Source organism: Sphaeramia orbicularis, chromosome 18 (assembly GCF_902148855.1).
Source record: "Sphaeramia orbicularis chromosome 18, fSphaOr1.1, whole genome shotgun sequence".
Taxonomy (NCBI): domain Eukaryota; kingdom Metazoa; phylum Chordata; class Actinopteri; order Kurtiformes; family Apogonidae; genus Sphaeramia; species Sphaeramia orbicularis.
Genome location: NC_043974.1, coordinates 15,966,242 through 15,985,499, shown reverse-complemented (window position 1 = coordinate 15,985,499; position 19,258 = coordinate 15,966,242). Strand labels below are relative to the sequence as shown.

The following is a 19,258-nucleotide window of genomic DNA, read 5'->3' as shown; positions in this document are numbered from 1 at the left end:
TTAAGTCGCAGTACCGCCCTCTTCTGTATTTTAGTTCTACTATACTACGTTATAGTTCATTTTATTCCTAGCACAGAAAATTATTTTAAAAGATATATTTAATATTCTAATTTAATCCTATTTGATGAATCTTGAGGGCAACACAATTATGATACAATAAAGGCGGAGAAAGGACAAGAAGAGATTCAAATTATAAGCAAATGTTGAGAAGTTTGCACAAGTTATGAGTTTTTTTGGTTAGTTTTCATCATGTTTTTTTTTTCTTTCTTTTAATTTAGATGCAGCATTTTTTTGCAGGTACATATTTAGATCATTTAAGAGTGTGACTGCAGGTTGAATGGATTCAGTGTAAAGTGCTTTGAGTATAAATCCAATCCATTATTATCTTTATTATTATTATTATTATTATTATTATTAGTAGTAGTAGTAGTATTGTTGTTGTTGTTGTTGTTGTTGTTGTTGTTGTTGTTATTGTTGTTGTTGTTTTATTATCACCTGCATCCTCTTTTTTTGTTTTTATCTTTTTATTTTTTTTTATTTGAACATTGAATATTGAACAGTATATATACATAATAGTATATAACAAACAAGGATAGAAAGTTTCATAATTCACAGAATATTTTACATTACAAACATATAGAAATACATGTAAGTAAAAACATTAGGAAAAAAAATCAAAAAATAAAATTAAAAAAATAATAAAAATAAAAATTGCTCAAGATATAAATAGAAATTATACAAATTAAATAAGATTATACACTTGACATATTTTTTTTGTTTGTTTTGTTTAATTTGCTTTAGCATTTATGCTCTTTCTCAAATTGTCTACATAACTGGGAAAAAGGGCTTTGAAAACAGTAATGTTTGGACGTTGGTGTGCAAATTCGGAGCAATGAATGTGAAATTTGGCAAAAATAATCAAAAGGTTGATCTTTTTTCTGGAGTTATTTTATCAATTTGTGATAGGCCAAATAAAATGTGTTGAAAGTTCAATTTACATGAAGAGTCAATTTTTGTGTTTATTAAATAATTTCAATCAATCCAAAATATATGTCCGTACACCCGCATCCTCTTTGGTCTTCTTCCTCACCACCTCGCAAGTCCTTTTGGGTAATGTAGTTCACAAGGTATTATTCGTCAACACAACCAACAGAGGGCAGTATGATGCTGCCTTGTGAGACAATTCAAGTAAATGGAACAAAGGTAAATATTACATAATGTAAAAGAGGGTACAGTGAAACTCCAGAATATTCCACACTATAATTGTGAAACCCCCCTCATTACTTAAACACTTCAATTTTATCAATATTGTTTGATTCATTAGTTAGGACATACGTTTATAAAATTAATCCGATTTGCCAATGATCTTTTCTTATATCCTCACATTTTTGCAAGTATGGCGAGTTATATATAACAGTATAAATGCTTATGATGGAAATATAATCCCATCTTTTATTCGATGCAGTTGTAATATGGTGTCCAGTCGATATTCAAGAATATTCCTTTTGTTGCCTTTACGTGCTGTCAAATATATGCAAACCGCGCTTATCAGTTGGCAAAAAAAATTGGTCTAACTTTGCCAGGTGCGTTTTGTTTTAAGCGATTCGGAAGTTACTTAAGATATTGTTGATGAAAGATAGGTGGTAAAGTATGGTATAATTTTAATATTTTAGTGTTACTGTAATTATACGCTTTAGCCGTGTCGTATTAGTGAAATGGGAGTGGAAATGTCAGAGCTCTATCATGACCCGTGAACGCCTCTTACCCGACATGTTTTTTTTCCCCTCCTCCAACAGTCCGCCTTGTTTCCCTCCATCTCCGCTTCTCTCCTTCAGTGCTCGGACGTTGCGTTGAGGTGCGGATCCGAGTCCCACTCTTGGGGAAATTTGAGGAAAGTCAGACGACGTATACATCTTCTCCGGAACAGCATATAAGACTGTTTTAACCCGTGACAACACACGCTTTCACCGCCTTTGTGCAGTTGCTTTGAAAACTCAAGTAAAATGGATCCAATGACTCAATCCGCCCAGATATCATCGTCGCAAGGGTTTGCCGATGGACAAAATTCCGCTGCCAAAGAATCAAAGCTATCCGGTAAGAAGTGTTAGCAAGGTCAAATTAACCATAAAGTCTTATTCCATTCGTGTATTGTCGTCAATGTGATTCAGTAGTTGTTTTTACAGGTTATTTGAGCCCTACTCGCTGTTAACGTCTATTCTTTGTTTTCATGTGTTTTGGCCTGTATGTGTCACTTCACATATTATATGAGAAACACCTGTGGTGATGAACATGCGGCCAGTATAGGAGCACATACTGTCTTATTGTCCAGCTTTGGCCTCCAATAATACACATCCGTGTCTTGTATAACAACGACGCCTCTCTGAACGTCTGTGAAATATTTATTATGGCTCAGTTTATGTCGTATGTTCCATGCGAAGGCACCGTCAGTATTATGGCAGAGCCTGAGGTAAGACATTTAGCTGAGCTGTGTGTTCAGGATGCACTTAAACACACATCTATAAGCTGACATGACTTGTTTACACAGCAGCTTTAAGGACAAAAAAAAAAACAGCCAATGTGTTGTATATAATGAAATAACCAATCGCTGCTTTGGACATTGGCTGTAGCCTGATTGCTTATCACTCAATGGCTGTTAATATAGTCTTAATATGTGTATAAGCTATATATATATGTTTTTGATAAATGCTCTATTTTTATGACAATATTTATATCTATAATGACAAAGCATTATTAGAGCTAAATGTTGCGATGCTCTGCACTGCAGATATACTGTTACCAGGAGGACCTCTTAAAGGCGCATTGCTCCTTTTGTGTCTGTGTTTTGATAATAGTACCCCATCCTTCACCAAAGCTTATGTCTAAAAAGCTTCACTGCTACCATTCATTTCCCTTTAGGATTGTTACCACTTTCAATTTTGTAGTTTGTGTTGTTTTTATTCCAGGTTACATCAGTCTCCACTCATCTGTTGTAACAAAGGGACGGTGCTGTCTCCCAGGGCCTCATTGACAGGTTATTGTGTACAAGGGAGTGGCAACTCCGCCACTAGTGTTAGGGGTGAACTGATGTGTTTTTTTAGGACTGATGCCAAGTATGGCTGTGCAAAATGACAATACGTATTGTGTGATGATAGATAAATGCCTGTGATTTGTATTATGCTCTGTCATTCATTTAGTTGTGTGGCAAATCAGCCTTTACGGCAGTATTTTTCATCGTTCGGACTCCTTTGCGTTCTTCCACATGGCACAAATGAAGGCAGGAAATTTGCATTAAAGCAACGCAGTCGTGGAGGAGAGTGAATGACACAACAGGGTAATTCTGCCCAGCCAAAACAAAATGAGGAGTTGTATTTAATTAATATGTTTCTGTCACATGGACATGGCATACTTGGATATTATTCTTTAAAATGTTTTGGATGTTAATATAGAATTTCACAATTTGGTGGAAGAAAGTCATATTGCAGACAAAATTGCAATTAGAGTGCACTTCCTTCATTGTCAAGAAAAATACAGAGTTAGCAAATACAAGAGTCTTTTATTAGGCAAATTTTTACTTTGTATTTGTTACTGAATCCAAAATATCACTATAGCCATACTGTACCTTTAAATTGAAGGTTTTTGCAGTTATATTTACACAGGCTGTCATAACAGCTCAATTAATACACAGATCTGCTTTTTTAGATACTTAATTTAAAAGGTGAAAATGAAGAAATGGTTCTTAGCTTATGTTTAATCTAAAACTAAGATATGACAAACAATAAGAAAACAATTGTCATAAATTGTCAACATGCAAAGCCTTCTGTATTGTGACGTCCAAACTTTGGTTGTTAGTAATCAATAAGACAACCTTATAATGAGATGCCTTTAAGCTGGCAATTCAGTAATATTTTGACAGTATTTATTGTCAGTTTTCACTCTTTCGTCAATGATTGAAATCATTGATCTGAGGCATAAATTGATGGTTTTTTATATTTTAGTGTTGATAATCTTACTTGTGATGCACAACCACTTGGTGCAGTTGGTGGGATATTACTCAGACCACTCAGCTACAGTCGGCTGTTTTTATATGTGTCTATTTGATCAGATTTAGTAAAAAAAAAAATGCTGATTGTTGTTGACCCCAGTTTAATGTGTCTTTTATACCTGCTTTCCCTCACTTAAACACTACATGTAAACTAAACTATTTGATCCTCTAAAGTCATCTGCATTTAATCACAGGGATTGTAGGCTTTAAAGAATTATGGCACGTGGTCACAGGCGTGAGCTGAATCTGGCAGGGTGTGGTGTTTGATGCTTTACTGAGTTTTCACTTTGAATTTGTTACTGAGGAGACTGCTGTGAAAATCCAGGAACATAGCTAATTGTTAATCTACTGTGACACCCAGGGAAGCACATGGACTTTGACATCAAAGTGCATTTGGGACAGTCATTCTCTCAGTACTTAAAATCATGTGATGTATAATTTAAAAACCTGTGACTAAATTATGACAAACATTAGGGCTAATCCTTTGTGGCTCCTCTTTGTCTCAGAAATTAGCAGCCACAAGTTGGGAGAGGATCACTCCTCTTAAATGAGGGGCGGTTTCTGTAGCTTCTGTTTTACTGAAAACTATTCAGAGAGAATGTCAGAGTTGGACATATGCTGAACTAGATTGTGTCTGGGCTTGTTTTTGTGCCTGTGCTCTTACTGTTAAAGCAGAATCATAAAACATGGCCATAGTCTCACAGAAGGATAATGTTCAGTTTGAGACATCTCTTGATAGATAACAGGCATTGCCCTCCACAGATCTTAGTCATTATGGCAGTGCTGAGTCACCTCAAAACACAGCCTTTGGGCTTAAATACTGCTCACTCATCCTCGGGGAAATGCAATGATCCTATGTGAGCTCCTAACTCTTTTTTTTTTTTTTTTTTTTTTTTTACCATAACATGTCCTATTTTCTAAGTTAAAGATGTAGAGTAGGTATTACTGATTTGTGATACCACAGATTGCATACCAATACTTTAAGGCACTTTAATATGAAGTCTGACTAAAATAACATAAATTAATGAAAGAACTCAACATTTTATTGAATTGGTTTTAATTATCAATAGATATCAAAGTATCAAGACATTGGAGTGCAATGTAAAATATTTAATATGTTTATACCTACCCGTTTCAACCATAGCATGACTCCTTTTTTGTAGATATAGTGTCATTGTCTATCGTGATCAATACTCGGCTATCATTCAATATATGTTTGCCACGGCTACCAGATGGCCTGGCTTGCCTCTCCAGCTTCTGTCTGTAGCTGAGCCCATTTTACTCAACTTGCACACTGATGAGTGACACAAGTCACAAAGGAAGTGGCACACTTCAAAATGAGGACCTCATTTCTCAAACGAATTGCATGAGGTTTTTTGGGGAAATCGGTCATTTCTAAAACCTCCCTAGCAGAAGCAGTTCAAAGTGTCTGACGTGTACCGTTTAGTAATAGGCAAAGGTCTTTAACCATGATCCTGTGCTAAGTGTTTGGTAAGGTGCAGGTTGTTACAGCTGCCTGCTCATATTTCCTTACTGGAATGTTCTAATTTGAGCAGATTAACCTTTATATTACTGGAGGCATCTAACTCCACCCTCAAGGTTGATCCATGAACCTTAATTATTCCCTTTTTTTTTTTTTTTTTTTTTTTGGTCCATCTTTTGTTTCACTGAAGAAAGTGGCTGAATCATGTCCTTTTATATAATGTGCATAATGCAGAGTGTAACTGTGTAAGTGTTTCACTAAAAATAGGTGGGTACAAACTGTAATATGTATTTAGAAACGTGTATATAGGATGTATCACAAAATTGCCGAAGCAAGGTTGATAACAAAACAGCAGTGACAGCACAGTGGCTGCACTGAGCTAATGCTGTTTGTTTGGAAAAATAATCACATGATCCATTGGTCAGTACAAAGGGTTTTCTTCAATGTGCATTGTTTCTGAATCTTCACTCCTTTCTTGTTGTAATCACAGATGAGAAAACAAGTGTGCTGCTCTGCTGTCTTCATTTATCAACACAAAAACACATGGCAGCATTCATCTTCTGTCTCTAAAACAGGTGTACATACACTGCTCAGAACTACAACTGAAACTGAAGCTGTTTAACCCTGTCTCTATAGGAATTAAGTTAACTAAATATTCCTTTTTAGGAACAATATTCTATTATTTCCAAATATTATTCTGAAAACACTTTAGCCACGCAAATAAATCTCATCAAGAAGTACTTGGTGCTGGAACATTTTTTGTTATCACCAAAACATGAAAAGATTAAACAGGCAGTGAGTGTGAGCATATGACCTGTTTACCAAAATTGCTAGACCAGTGACATCTGCGTCTAAATGGAATCAGAAGGCTTATTTGGGTTAAACACCTGAACTGTTTCAGTGTTGAGATGTTCATACAATTTCTACAGTTTAATGTAGAAATCCCAAACCTAGTGACGCGTATCTGCACGTACCAACACACACAATCTGTACATTAAACTGCTTTGGGGTGTGGTTAAAGGTAACGTGGCTGTTCTGGTGTCATTCTAAACAGTGATGATTAATGAACACTATATTAATTAAAATGGCTCTGGTTTATTCATGATACCAGCTCAGTGTAAAGCACACCAGTAAGGCTTCAGAGAACATGGAGTCCTTCCCATCCTCCACTCGTCATGATAATCCAGCCCGTCCTCCCTCCACTCCCCGCCCGAGTGGACGGTATCACTGAGGTCACACAGGCAACAAAAACCCCCGAGGGGCGGACAGTACAGGACCACTGGTGCACCACGGCTTTGATGGAACAGAGTCCTACCTCCAACATCGATTCCACTGAGAAGCCCGAGGCAAAGCTGGCCTGGTCTCAGTCTGCCAGCGACAGATTTAACAGAAAAGAACCGTGCTAATTGGAATGTAGACTGTGACTGATGGAGATGGTGTTATAGACAGGATCTGCCCCCCCCAAACACACACACACTTTTTTCAACAATCTTTTTTTAAATATATATATATATATATATATATATATATATAATTGTAGTTTTTTTATTTAGGAAGATACTTTACAACAGAGTAAAACAAACAAAAAAACAAAACTAAACAGATTTGTATATCATGTCTGAAAAATCAAGAATGTTTTTTCAACACTCTTAATGTTGCAGTAACCAATATTTTATGTTAATAGTCAAATGGCTGTTTTTTGTAGTTATTAAACCACAGCAAACTAGCGTGGAGTTGTTCAGCCTGTTTAATCTTTTTTTTTTTTTTTGTCAGTTCTGGCTTCACTGCCTTTCTTGAACCTTGTTTTTGACTAGGCACCACGTGTATGCCTATTAAGTTTTCAGCAGCGCATAAAGAGGTTTAGGGGCATACATTTTTCCTTTATAGAGGGATATGAAGAGACAGCCATGAGTAGTAGTATTTAATTTAAGTACACAACTTCTTTTTTAATATTAATTCAGCTTTAAATTGTTTTTATCTAATGATCTGGTAACATTAATACTCTATATAACTGCTTTAGGTAGAGGTGGACTGATAGGGCATTTGTTAAGTGAGGTACAGTTTTAATTTTCTGTACTTTTTCTGTGTAGTCTACCACTACAATTGCTGCTAAGTTACTGGTGACACTGCAGATTGGTCTATTTGCTTTTCTAAGTCTAAAAATTGTATGATTTACAAAAATTTTAAAATGTTAAAGAAGTCTGCTGTTACCATTTAGATCACAGGTGTCAAACATGCGGCCCGGGGGCCAAATCTGGCCCGCTAGAGGGTCCAATCCAGCCCCTGGGATGAATTTGTGAAATGCAAAAATTACACTAAAGATATTAACAATCAAAGATGTTAAAATCATTTTAATTCAGATTCTACATACAGACCAATTAGATCTCAATTGGGTCAGACCAGTAAAATACTATCATAATAACTTAGAAATAATGTTAACTGTAGAGTTCATTGTTTTAGTGTAAAAAAGTAAAATTACATGAAATATTTATATTAACAAACTATCCTTTTATGACAAATGTCAGTAACCTGAACAAATATGAACAACCTGAAACTTCTTAAGAGAAGTAGTAAATGCAATTTTACCAATATTCTGCCTGTTATTACATGTTTTGTGAATTTATAATCATAACCTAAGTTGTAATGCACATGTGTAAATGATAAACCGAGGCAGAATATTGTTAAAATTCCACTTGTTTTTCTCAAGATATTTGAAGTTATTCATGTTGTTCAGATTTTTAAGGAATCGTCGTAGATGTAAACATTATCATAATGTCAGTTTTCTTTTTTCACTGTTATTCTTTTACTGGTCCGGTCCACCTGAGATCATAATGGGGTGAATGTGGCCCCTGAACTAAAATGTGTTTGACACCCCTGATTTAGATGCAGACAAAAGCTTTCAGGCATCTTTCAGCTCATTGTTTTGGTTTTTCAGCTGCACGTGAGCTCTTTTTCCACCAATAGCCAGTTGTTTTTAATGAAAATGAAGAAACGGTGCACAAACAAAAGACACCATCTGCTGACTGTAACTGGACTTTTAGATAGAGTGATACACATGAGGATGGGGTGGACTTTAAGGTAAAAATAGGCTGAAACAAAAAGCCCTGAAAACAAACTTGAGTGATCTGTCCATTGAAGTAAATGGACATGCATCACATCACAGTGAGATCAACATTGGCTAATGGTGTGCTGCTCATATTTTGCTTCTGATGGGTACAATGTTGTTGGTTTTTTTGTATGTCACCCACTATGTCATGTTAAGTTACAGGCTATAACGTATGTTCTGTTTATATTCTGAGAAGCTGTGTCACTTTTTGAACAGAAAAACTAAAAAAAAAAAAATACAGTTAACATGTTTAGCATTTCTTGCAGCTGTACAGTTATTAAAAATGACAGGTAGACAACTTTGTCATTGTTTTTTGATATGATTCACATTTTGGTAATAGTCATATTTGTAATTAATTGAATTGCTGTGAGCAGGTCCTGATCCAATATATGCCGGATTCACTGTGGATTTTCTGATTAGAAGCAGTGATTTAAACCAAACTTTTTCATCTTGTCAGCCAGATGTGATTGTAATAGGGCACACCTTAACAACTCTAAGGTCATATTTAAAGGAGAAGTTCTGGCTCACTTGCTACCTCTTCAATAATCAATAAATGCAGCATCAAGTTAAGATATTCTTTAGTACACATGCAAAGTGCCCCTCTCACATCTTGAATGTATTTTTCAACTAAATGCTGCCATTCTCCCATGACAAATGTTTTGTCTCTTTATTTTGCTTGTGTTCATATACTTTTCTGTCATGCTCTTTAGATCTTTCCCTCATTATGTTTGGTTTTAATTTCAGCTTCTTTGCTTCTCTCTTATCCAGACATGCAGTAACACAGTCCTAATACAGTTTGTAGTTTTTGGGGATTTTTTTTTTTTTTTTTTTTTTTTTTTTTTGGGAAACAGTGCAGTTTATGTGCACGTGGCTTAACTCTACCTTCTGTTTGTCTTTTGTGGAACAACTGGTCTGATATAATGCTTACATTGTGGTCAAAACCTAAAGGTGTGGTGTGTTAAAAGGGCAACGGCCACATGAATTTGTAAGAAAGAATGCTGCAGAACCAACCTCAACCTGCCGGGCCTGTATCAGATCCAGTCGAGTCGAGAACTGAAGCCATGACTGAAGACATTTCTGTCTTTCTTTGATCTATGTGAGGGTGAGGAACGTTGAGCTGTGTGGTACCAGACTGATGTGCAGAAGAGGTCTTCATTGGTCTGAAATGCTGGATAGGAAACGGACCTTGGTCCTTGGGCATGAATTACATTTTACTCAGTGGTGGTAGAGCCCAGCCATAGATAACACCATGATAATTCGACATCATGCAGGATGCTTCCAACCTGCACAGAGTAAGAGTTGGTTGTAACATCAGTGATTTCTGTTCAACTGTGGTTTAATCAGATTTAAATTTCAAATTATGTTGCACTAGTCTTAAATTTAAGAAATGTAAACCTCAGTGTAATTAGCTACTCCAACTCAAGATTCTTTAAAATTTTAATAACATGATGCAGCATCAACTCTAAGCTTGTGGGTATTCATCTTCTAAAGTGATTACCTTTTTTAGATGGACTGCATAAAAATCAAGTTCCTCAAAGAAAGTTGGTACAGACTCAGGCCTGTTGATTTTTATAATTCAAGACTGGGCATGGCAGTGAAAAAAAAAACTTCAGCTTGCATAATTCAGTTTACAAACGTCTAACTTGGTTTTCTACATGGAGATTTTCATTTGTTCAACAGAGGTCTTTTGAAACCTAATTTGCTAAATTCTTATTAGTCCCCTAACCTGTATTGTTGCAACCCATTCTGACAGAAAGAAAATACCATTAGCATGAACAGATTGGTCTGCCAAAGATGAAACAGCAGCAGGTTTGGGGTCCGATTTCAGTTCCTCAGAACTGAAAGAACCTGTGAACACTAGTCCAGGAATGCAATAGAGATGGCGTTTATTTTCTGAAGTAGCCTTAGATACACAGGTGCCATTTTTGGTGAAAAGTCAGAATGCCCTTAGAAGTTGTTTTTGTTGTCTGAATGCATTAAAGTTGAAGATTTCCTTTTGCTGTACTAAAGAGGCTCAAAGCAGACCAAAAGTATGTCCACAGCAGTGTTGGACAGGGCTGCCTGCATACTTTTGGCCTTTACATGTACATGAAATTCTTGTGTCCTGCTGGTTTTGAGTGTAGCAACATTGAGAATAGACAAAGCTGAAATGAAAGCTCAAAGTGTTTTTGGCTTTTTAATTTGTTGGAAGCACTTCTGTTTGCTTGTAGCAACAACTAAAGCAATGGGTGAAGTGCTTTTCTTTGATGCTTCATAGGCGTGAAGATGAATTATATTTGTCTCAGTCCTGCCTGCGTAGCAAATATAAGTGCATGTGTTAAAAGTAATGGAGGATTACACGGACAGCATGAAGCATCTGGTGTAAACATGAGTATTTCTGGTCTTCATTTGAAGTAATTTTGGATAGCATGTAGAGTTGTTAAGGCTGCATATGATAACCGTTCTCTCTTTATTTTACTGCCTTAATGAGTATAGTGGGTAGGAGTTCTTTTCTTTCTTCTTCTAGGATGATCATTCTTCTGTCCTTTTTTATTTTTTCAGATTCCTTTCTTTCCTCTTCGCCTGTATCTCTCATTCAGTCTCCTCAAGGCAAGTGTATGGTTCTCTTACGCTGCTCGCCTGCTGTCTCCTTCTCTCTCACTCTCGCTGGCCTGCTGCTCTTCATCCTTCTTTCTAGTGCCCCTCTCCTGCTCGTTAGAGTCCAATAAAGTACGACAAACCTGCAAAGAAACCAACAACATAATGAACTCCAGTCCTAACTCCTGCTTCTCCTCAGCTCGGCAGCTCTTAACCCGCCCCTCCTCCTTCAAACCTCATGTTCTCCCATCTGTTCCGAATGCTACTGACCCTCAGTTACCACGCTAATTGTAGGTTTACTGTGCAACACTGCTCCTCCTGTCTTCAATGACATATGGCATTAGTAATTTTGATTGCTAGCCCCTTCCTTGGCCTCAACTGGAGATAAAACCTTTCCTGCTCATGCCTTAGGTAGTCATCTTGACCTATTGACTCATTTTACAGTAAGTGTGAGCTGCAGAAAAAGTAATTTGGCACAGTCAGCCTGACTAAACCTGCAATTTGCACAAATATTTCTACACATGGTATACTTGCCATAGAAGAATAATGTGCGCCAATCCTTGGGGAGGGGGGTTAGATACCTTTAACTCACTGGCACAAATCCAGTCTGTGCATTTCAGATCTTGCTGCTGCTTGCTCTTTCTTATCCACAAAAATCTTTACAGACACCATAAATTAGAGCTGTAAAACCTAGCCTCTGCAGCTGCTAGTAGCCTGATCCATTTCAGTCTTTACCGCCTGCTAGCGAGCATTATTTAGGTCAGCAGCACTCAACTGTAGGTTCAAGATAATCCCAAGATTGCCACCTTATTTTAAGAAAGCAGAGAAGTTCAAGTTCACATCATGCGCACAAGAGCAGAAACCTAAAAATGGATTAGGTTGGTGTCCCAAAGGGGTGGTTCTACCTTCTTCCTGCCCTAGTATCCAAGTCTCCCCCTCCCCAACCCCAGTAGCAATGGGCTCTGGAGGATGAGTGGCACTGGAGATATCATCCACCGCCTAGTGGTCTGGGCCTGACATCACCTATGGCTGCTCACTTGCCCTCCACCCCACTATTTGCTTATGGCTTTGTAGGCTTTGTGCATGTTTCACATCTTTGCTTAAGTGTTAAAAAGTAGGTTTTCTTTGACAAGTTTTGCTTCTCTGTTAAGATTCTTTTTGAAATGTGATTTTCTTCAATGTTAGAAGTAGTTTTAGTAAACTGTAGTCAGTATTGTTGAAATAATGTCTTTAAATACACGTACAGATTAAAATGAATGATCACAACAACATTCTTAGTCACATTATTGCTATACAATTACTCTGTTACAAACCTTGTATTCATTCTTACTGTAAGATAATTTACTGCACTCTTTTAATCTCTTAATGACTCATCAGCCTGTCAGCAAATATACATTTTAATATAAGCCAGGTTTAGCCAAAAACCTGAGATTTCATTGCAAAATCCTTTTATATGTTTTCATTACCCACCCACCTCTCAAGTGTTGAGAGAAAGGTGACAGACTCATTATTTTAGTGAATAGAAGAGTATGTGGAGCAGCAGAAATTTACATTTTAGGTCTTTGTTCATTTTTCTCTATTATGTTCTCAGTCAGGTCTGAGGCCAAAGACCATCTTCAGATTTTAACAGCAGAGATGTTGAGTTCCTCCATTGTATGACTTCTTCTTTTGACACATGTTGGTTTCACTAAAGACTACACAAGTTCATGTGGGTTCTTTTTTAAAAATCCCAAATCCAACAGTCAGATTTTTTTTAGGTCTTAAAAAGTTTGAAATAAAACTTTGATCGCTCCTAAAAATGATTTGATCATAAAGTTAGGGTTAGTTTTATAGAGTTTCATTGACTTAGTGGTCCCTGATGCTGAGAAGTAAACCATCAAGTATGGTCAGGACATAATATGCACTGGCAGATTGCATTGGAAGGCCCTTAACACCCTCTTTCATCAAGAAAGAATTGAGACGGTTTAAGTCTGAAATATAACAGTTCTACATCAAACAAGGAAGGCCAAATCATTGGAGATTAAATGCATCTTAAATAGCAGTCACAATGTCCTCAAGCTATTGGAATGTGCAGAAACCCTGGGAAAAATTACCAAGAAACTGGACCTTGAGTGGAGTTTAAAGGTCTTTTTTCATTGTGGTAGAGGTCTCCTCTCTAACAGAGTCCTTTTGATACACATAATTGCATAACTTGAGTCAGTACAGACAATAGATTACATAAATCAGCTGGGGAAGGCGACTGGGGCTCATTTGGCAGATGGAACATGACTAGTGGCACATCACAAAGTAGAGCTGTTGAAAGTTTTATTTGAAGAATGCCCTACTGCTTATAGTCTTATTTGTAGTTTGTCTTAGACAGTTAAGTAGAAGTCATGTTCTGATAAAGTAGCCCTGAGTCTTGACACCCACAGCCATATTTTGCAGAGCAGTAGCTGTTTTGGAATTTGTTTACAAGTGCAGAGTTGAACGACCACAACACTGTTGGCTAAATGGAAAGTCCATTCATGTGGCCTGGTTTGAACAAGGCATTGTATTGTGGCTCAGGGGAGGTGGCAGTGCAGTCCAACACAAAGTGGACCAGTCTGTTTGGCAGCAGTGCAAAAAATCTGTGTTGCCTGTACAGTGGCTGTGAAGGGAGCAGAGTTATACTGCAGACCCAGGAAACATCCCCAGGTTCACTTGAAGAAAATCATATTCAGTTATAGAGACTTCAACAGAAAAAGGAGAATCAGAACCCAAAAAAAGTTATAATTTTTTTTAAAAAGCCTACCCTAAAAACCCACGGTATACAATGATCAACACCAAAATCACTTCTGAGGTACAAACATGTTTGAATGAATTTTCACATATTATGAAAAGCAGGTTTCTATTATGTAAAGAAAGTGGAGGTTTTAACAGGTGAATCTGAGCAGCTGATGTACATCTCTAAATACAGCAGGCCTGTCAGGATGGCTTAATATGGGAGATCATTGGTGTTGAAGGGATCATGTGATTACTTAGAACATCTTGGGAACTCTGCGGCCTCCCAGTTAACCAGGGGCCGCATGACCTAGTAGGGTGACTCTGCTTTCTTATATCCAGTGTGGGTGAAGATATGAGTTTAAGTTACCTAATCAAGTGCGGTATTGTCTAGTAATCTGATTAAGTATTAATATGTTGTCATGCAGCATAATGTCATTGATCACAAATTGAATACAAGTGTTGTTTAGCTTACTTTGGTCAGTTGCTTTCTGCTGTATTAGTTTTGTTGTTGTTTTTTCATAAGTTAAGTTTTACTTATTTAATTCCTCCTCACAAAGCACAGAGTTGTGTCAGTCCCTTCTATAAATACTATCTCTGGTTCACTTTGTATAGACTTACAGACTTTTAATAACATTATTTATTATTACTGTGTTGCTACATTTTTCTTACTTCTTTCTTTTTTTTTAAATACCTGTCAGTTTTGTTAGTTTTTTACTGACAGTCTTGTTAAAGACACAGCTTGGGAGGGTCACGGTATGCTTTACAGTTGTAAAATGTTTAAATGGATGGAATTTCATTAGTAAATAAACTGATTTATCGGTTACCCTCCTCAGATGGTGAGTGTTTCTGCTCAGTATGTGCAGTGTATGTGTTTTGATTTGACTTGATGTGGTACCGTCTAAATTGGACCAGGTTATTATGTTTTTATTGCACTTGACATGACCAAGTGCTCATGATGTTCAGGAAAAATTAATTATTGTTTTCTACCCCATTGTTGTTTGAAAATCACACATTAAATTGTATCTGCCATTATTGTACTTTGAGTGATGCTCCAGAGTGCAGGATTAATCATCAAATTTCCTTTTACAGTTTTTTTAGAAATGGCTCTAAACTTTACAATATTATTCAGAATACCTACAGCCCAAGGTTTTGTCATATGGTCAGATATTAGTGAATAGATTACATGACATAACCAAGACATAAAGAAAACATTTATTCATTTAATCTGATTCCATGAGGTAATTTTGTTAGCATAATCTAATAAACACTCTCAAAAAGAATGTTTGTTTGTTTTTTCGCCATGGACCTGTATAGCAAGTCATATAACCTTGCTATATAAATCACATCTGACATTCAATAATCATAGCAACATATGGTTGCTTTCTAGTTTCAGTAAAGTTGTCTTTCCTTTGCTGCTTCATTTGACCATTTAGATTACGTTGCCTGCATAATGGCAACTTTATTTAGTGATTAAGAGCAGCATGCAAACAGTGAATATCCCATCCATATGAATCGTCATTATTTTTTTCTTCATGGCGCAGTGCATGAATGCTTGGGCTGCAAAAACAAGGCCTCGCTGAATAATAAAATGCATGGAGTACAGTGTCTGTGATGTATATGACTTCCCTCCTTTTTCTTCTTCGCTGCCTTGATGATGCAGACAAAAGGGTAGTCCTGGGCTCCGAGAAGCCCTGTGAGGGTGTAGCAACATCCCTTCGCTTTCCTTCTCAACCTGGCTCTTTCTCACCTGGAAATTATGGAAGTCAAGCAGGACCATCAGATGACCAACCAGACTCACCCATAAAGACGTCTCCTGTCTCAGAACGAATCAAGGCATTGGAAGCTCTTGCAGCAAAAAAAAAGGAGCCTGACTTCCGAAGCGATGGAGGTTTTTCTCACTATAGAGATCGACATCATGAGAAATTTTCCTCTGAGACCCCAAAAATTTCCAATGAAACTCACAAGATTTCACTGAGATCCAGAAATCGCCGACCGAGACCCAAAAAACTCACATTGAGACACAAAAAAGTCCCTTTGAGACCCCAAAAGCTCCCCCTGAGAAAACTGTTGAGAAAAGAGGGGGCTCTACCGATCTTGACTCCCCTGAATCTCCCTTTGAGGTTCTTGGAGATTTAAGACAAGTGAATGAATTTGAAGAAACAGAGGAGTGGATGAAGACCCATTTACCTCCAGTTCCAGACTTCGATCCTGTACATTTAATCAAAGGATCCTCAGTTTCAGCAAGTGTTCCCTCAAAAGAAGCAAAGGAGGCTGATATTATTATCCCTGATGCTCCAGAGGCTTTTGCTGGTGTCCCTGATGCTTTCATGGACTCTCCTGCTGCAGCACAAAAACTGAAGGATGACTTAATTGATCCACAGAATCAGCCAAGTGCTGAGGAGGATTTTGACCTTAGTTTTTTGCCAACAGCCTACGTGTGGGATCAGCAGGATAAATCTGGTCAGCATCCAACCAATCCTGATCAAATAGTTCCTGCTTCACCTGCTCCTCCTGCAGGCTTTGGATCCCCATCTCCTCCTGCTTCCCCACTTGTGGACAAGGAGTCGAAACAGAATTTGGATGACCAGAAGAGCATTTTGACTGGAGATCTAGAGCCTCCAGAAGCAAGTGAGGTTGACAGCTCAGGGGAGTCAGATGATACTGTTATTGAAGATGGTGTCACGGTTTCTGCCTCAGTTCCTTCTCCACCTTCTGATGCAGTAGTTTCGAATGATCACACCACCACGTCAGCCTCCTCTGCTTCAAATCCTCCCACAGAAGTAAAGGAAGCATCATCAGCAAAGTCTGAGAGGAAGCTAATGCAGGTTCCAACAATCAATGTTATTGAGACTGATGAGCCAAATTACAGTGATGAGGAGATGGAAATGGAGCTTGAACCAGAAGAAGATGATGATTACGAGGTTGTAAAGGACCCATCTAAAAAGACTGCAGACACAGCAGAACCAGTACCAGATGATGGAAAAGCCGAACCACCCAAGACACGGCCCTTAGAAACAGAATTCATGGAAGGATACTCGCCTCCCTCCTCACCTGTGGACTCTGATGTAGAATATTCTCCAAAACACAAGATGCCAAGATCTCAACCTGAAGCAGACCTGGAGTCGACTTCGAAACTAGAATCTCAATCCAGTCCAACTGTTTCACATGACTCAACAAATGAATTTTTCAGAACACAAACTGAGGAACTTCCAAATACTGTCACAAAAATGAAAGAGCCTTCATCCATTCCTGTCAACGAAGATGTGGACTTTCCAGACAATGATGATGAATGGTCAGATGAGGCACAAGATATTTTGGTTAAACCCTCCAACCCCATCCCAAATCCATACAACCTGTCCAACATGGATGAAAAGATTACTACACCTGGGAAAGAAGCATGTACTGAGGCTGTTAAAACTAGCTTTATGCAAGATGATATATATGACAGACAATCATTTGATTATGATTATGATGGAGTCTCTTCCTTGGATGACATTGATGAAAGAGAGTCATATAACCCAAAGGACCAGCTTCCTCCAGATCCTTATCAAATCCACAATGAAGCAAGCAGCAGACAACAAAATCTGGACAAATTCACTTCACAGAACGATGACGGGGTTGATCAACCTGTTTCAAAAGTATATCCGCAAGACCCATATTCCTCATTCCGAAGTGAGCCATTGAGCAACATCAAGGAGACGAAGGAGAAGAAAACTGACATTGACAAAAATAGTAACTCCATTCTAACACAAGAAATTAAGTCACAGGTCCAGAAGAACACACAATTATCTGACCTCATGTGTGACACAACCACCAACCAAGAAACCATTGAGTCTCTGTCTGGACCAACAGACAGCTTTGTGGAGTTCATGCGAGAGTGTCTGAAATCACGGCAGGATGAAGACGCTGAGAACATGGAGCATGATATTTCTCAAAAGAGTGACTTCTCAAAAACCACTGTCCAGTCCCCTCCAACCATGGTGATGGATCTTGAGCAGGAACAGCTCACAATCAGTGCTCTCAAAGAGTTGGGTAGCAGTCAAGAGGAGGAGGAGGAGGAGGCAGACAAAGCAGGCCCCGATGCTGGATCCATACAGCAGTCTTCCAGTACCTCAGTTCCTAACCCTCCATGCACCCAGAGCAATGTTACATTCGACAACACATATTCCAGAGAGGTAGAAGTCATCGATGAATTGGTGGCAGAAGCGTATCATCTTGCTGAGCATGTCTTGACAGCAATACTAACCCACTTATCAGGTAACCTCTTTTTTCCAGGCAGTAGGCCTACTAATCACATGTAGTCACCTCAACATTTTTTGTCTTTGTTGAAGTTGCTTGTGTTTGCTTTTCCAAAAATACTTACTTTGTCTCTGAAAAGTTTGGAAAGTATAGGCTATCTTAGCCCAAGAAGCCATTTCAATCTTAAAAGCTCTTCTGCAAAGCGTATTGCATTTGAATGAAGACAGAAAAGTAGTCTTCTTTATCTTCTGTACAAGCACATGACACTGTCAGACCTAAGCTAAAAATACAAAAACATTTCCCCCCAGATGGTCAGCTCCTTGACAAATGATAATGATGCCATTTCCAAATTTTTTATTTATTTTTTTTTAGGTACACTGTTACACTTGGTGAACTACCATATATTGCATAGCTAGGTTCCTATTTTTACTTGACATTAAGAAATTGTACTGGATGAGAATGAAGGCATTTTATGAACTACGCTCTACAACCTGTTTCCCACCACTTCTTTTGACGGCACTTGAAGGAAGATTAAAGTCTGTTATTCACATCATTCTCAAATAATTTTGTCTTTTAGCTGTCTGATGCTTCTGGAATGATGACGTATCCAAGTAGGGATAGTAGGGCATAACCTGCTTTCATCCTAGTCTCAGAGTTGACCTCTGGCGGACATATAGATACTCTTGTGGGTTCAGATGATCATAAATGCACAACTTTAACTCGTATACCTGCAAATTATCACAGCATGACCACAATTGTGCAACCTCAAATGTCAGAAAAACAGTTGAGTAATTGGAGTAGGTGTAGTAGTGTCACAATGTTCAGATGCGTGATACACTAATAAATACCACAGATAGCTTCGCGTGGGGAGGCACACAGTAATTTTTTTTTTTTAATGTAAACAAAGGACTCGAATTACAAAGATATTAAGCAATACTTGTGTAAAAATACAAGAAAAAAGTAATTAAAGTAACAAAAATTAAAGATTGATGATGCATTTCTTTATGTACCTCATGCATCTATAGATTTATGTACAGGACGTGATATTATTATTTGCAAGTAGCTGTAC

The 19,258-nt window shown here is 37.8% G+C and overlaps 1 protein-coding gene across 4 annotated transcripts in view; it reads left to right on the top strand.

Moving 5' to 3' along the window:
• The first annotated feature begins 1,803 nt into the window (after positions 1–1,803).
• Positions 1,804–19,258, top strand: part of rtn3 (reticulon 3) — a 36,057-nt gene continuing 18,602 nt past the window's right edge. The window contains exons 1-4 of one of the 4 annotated variants that reach the window (XM_030161692.1): positions 1,804–2,094; positions 11,173–11,220; positions 15,611–15,868; positions 15,973–18,207. In XM_030161692.1, coding sequence (XP_030017552.1) covers positions 2,004–2,094; positions 11,173–11,220; positions 15,611–15,868; positions 15,973–18,207 — 2,632 coding nt within the window. In that variant the 5' untranslated portion in view covers positions 1,804–2,003. Of the gene's footprint in view, positions 2,095–11,172; positions 11,221–15,610; positions 15,927–15,972; positions 18,208–19,258 lie in introns of all 4 variants that reach the window. The other 3 variants (XM_030161693.1, XR_003938055.1, XM_030161691.1) reach the window with 3 other exon arrangements.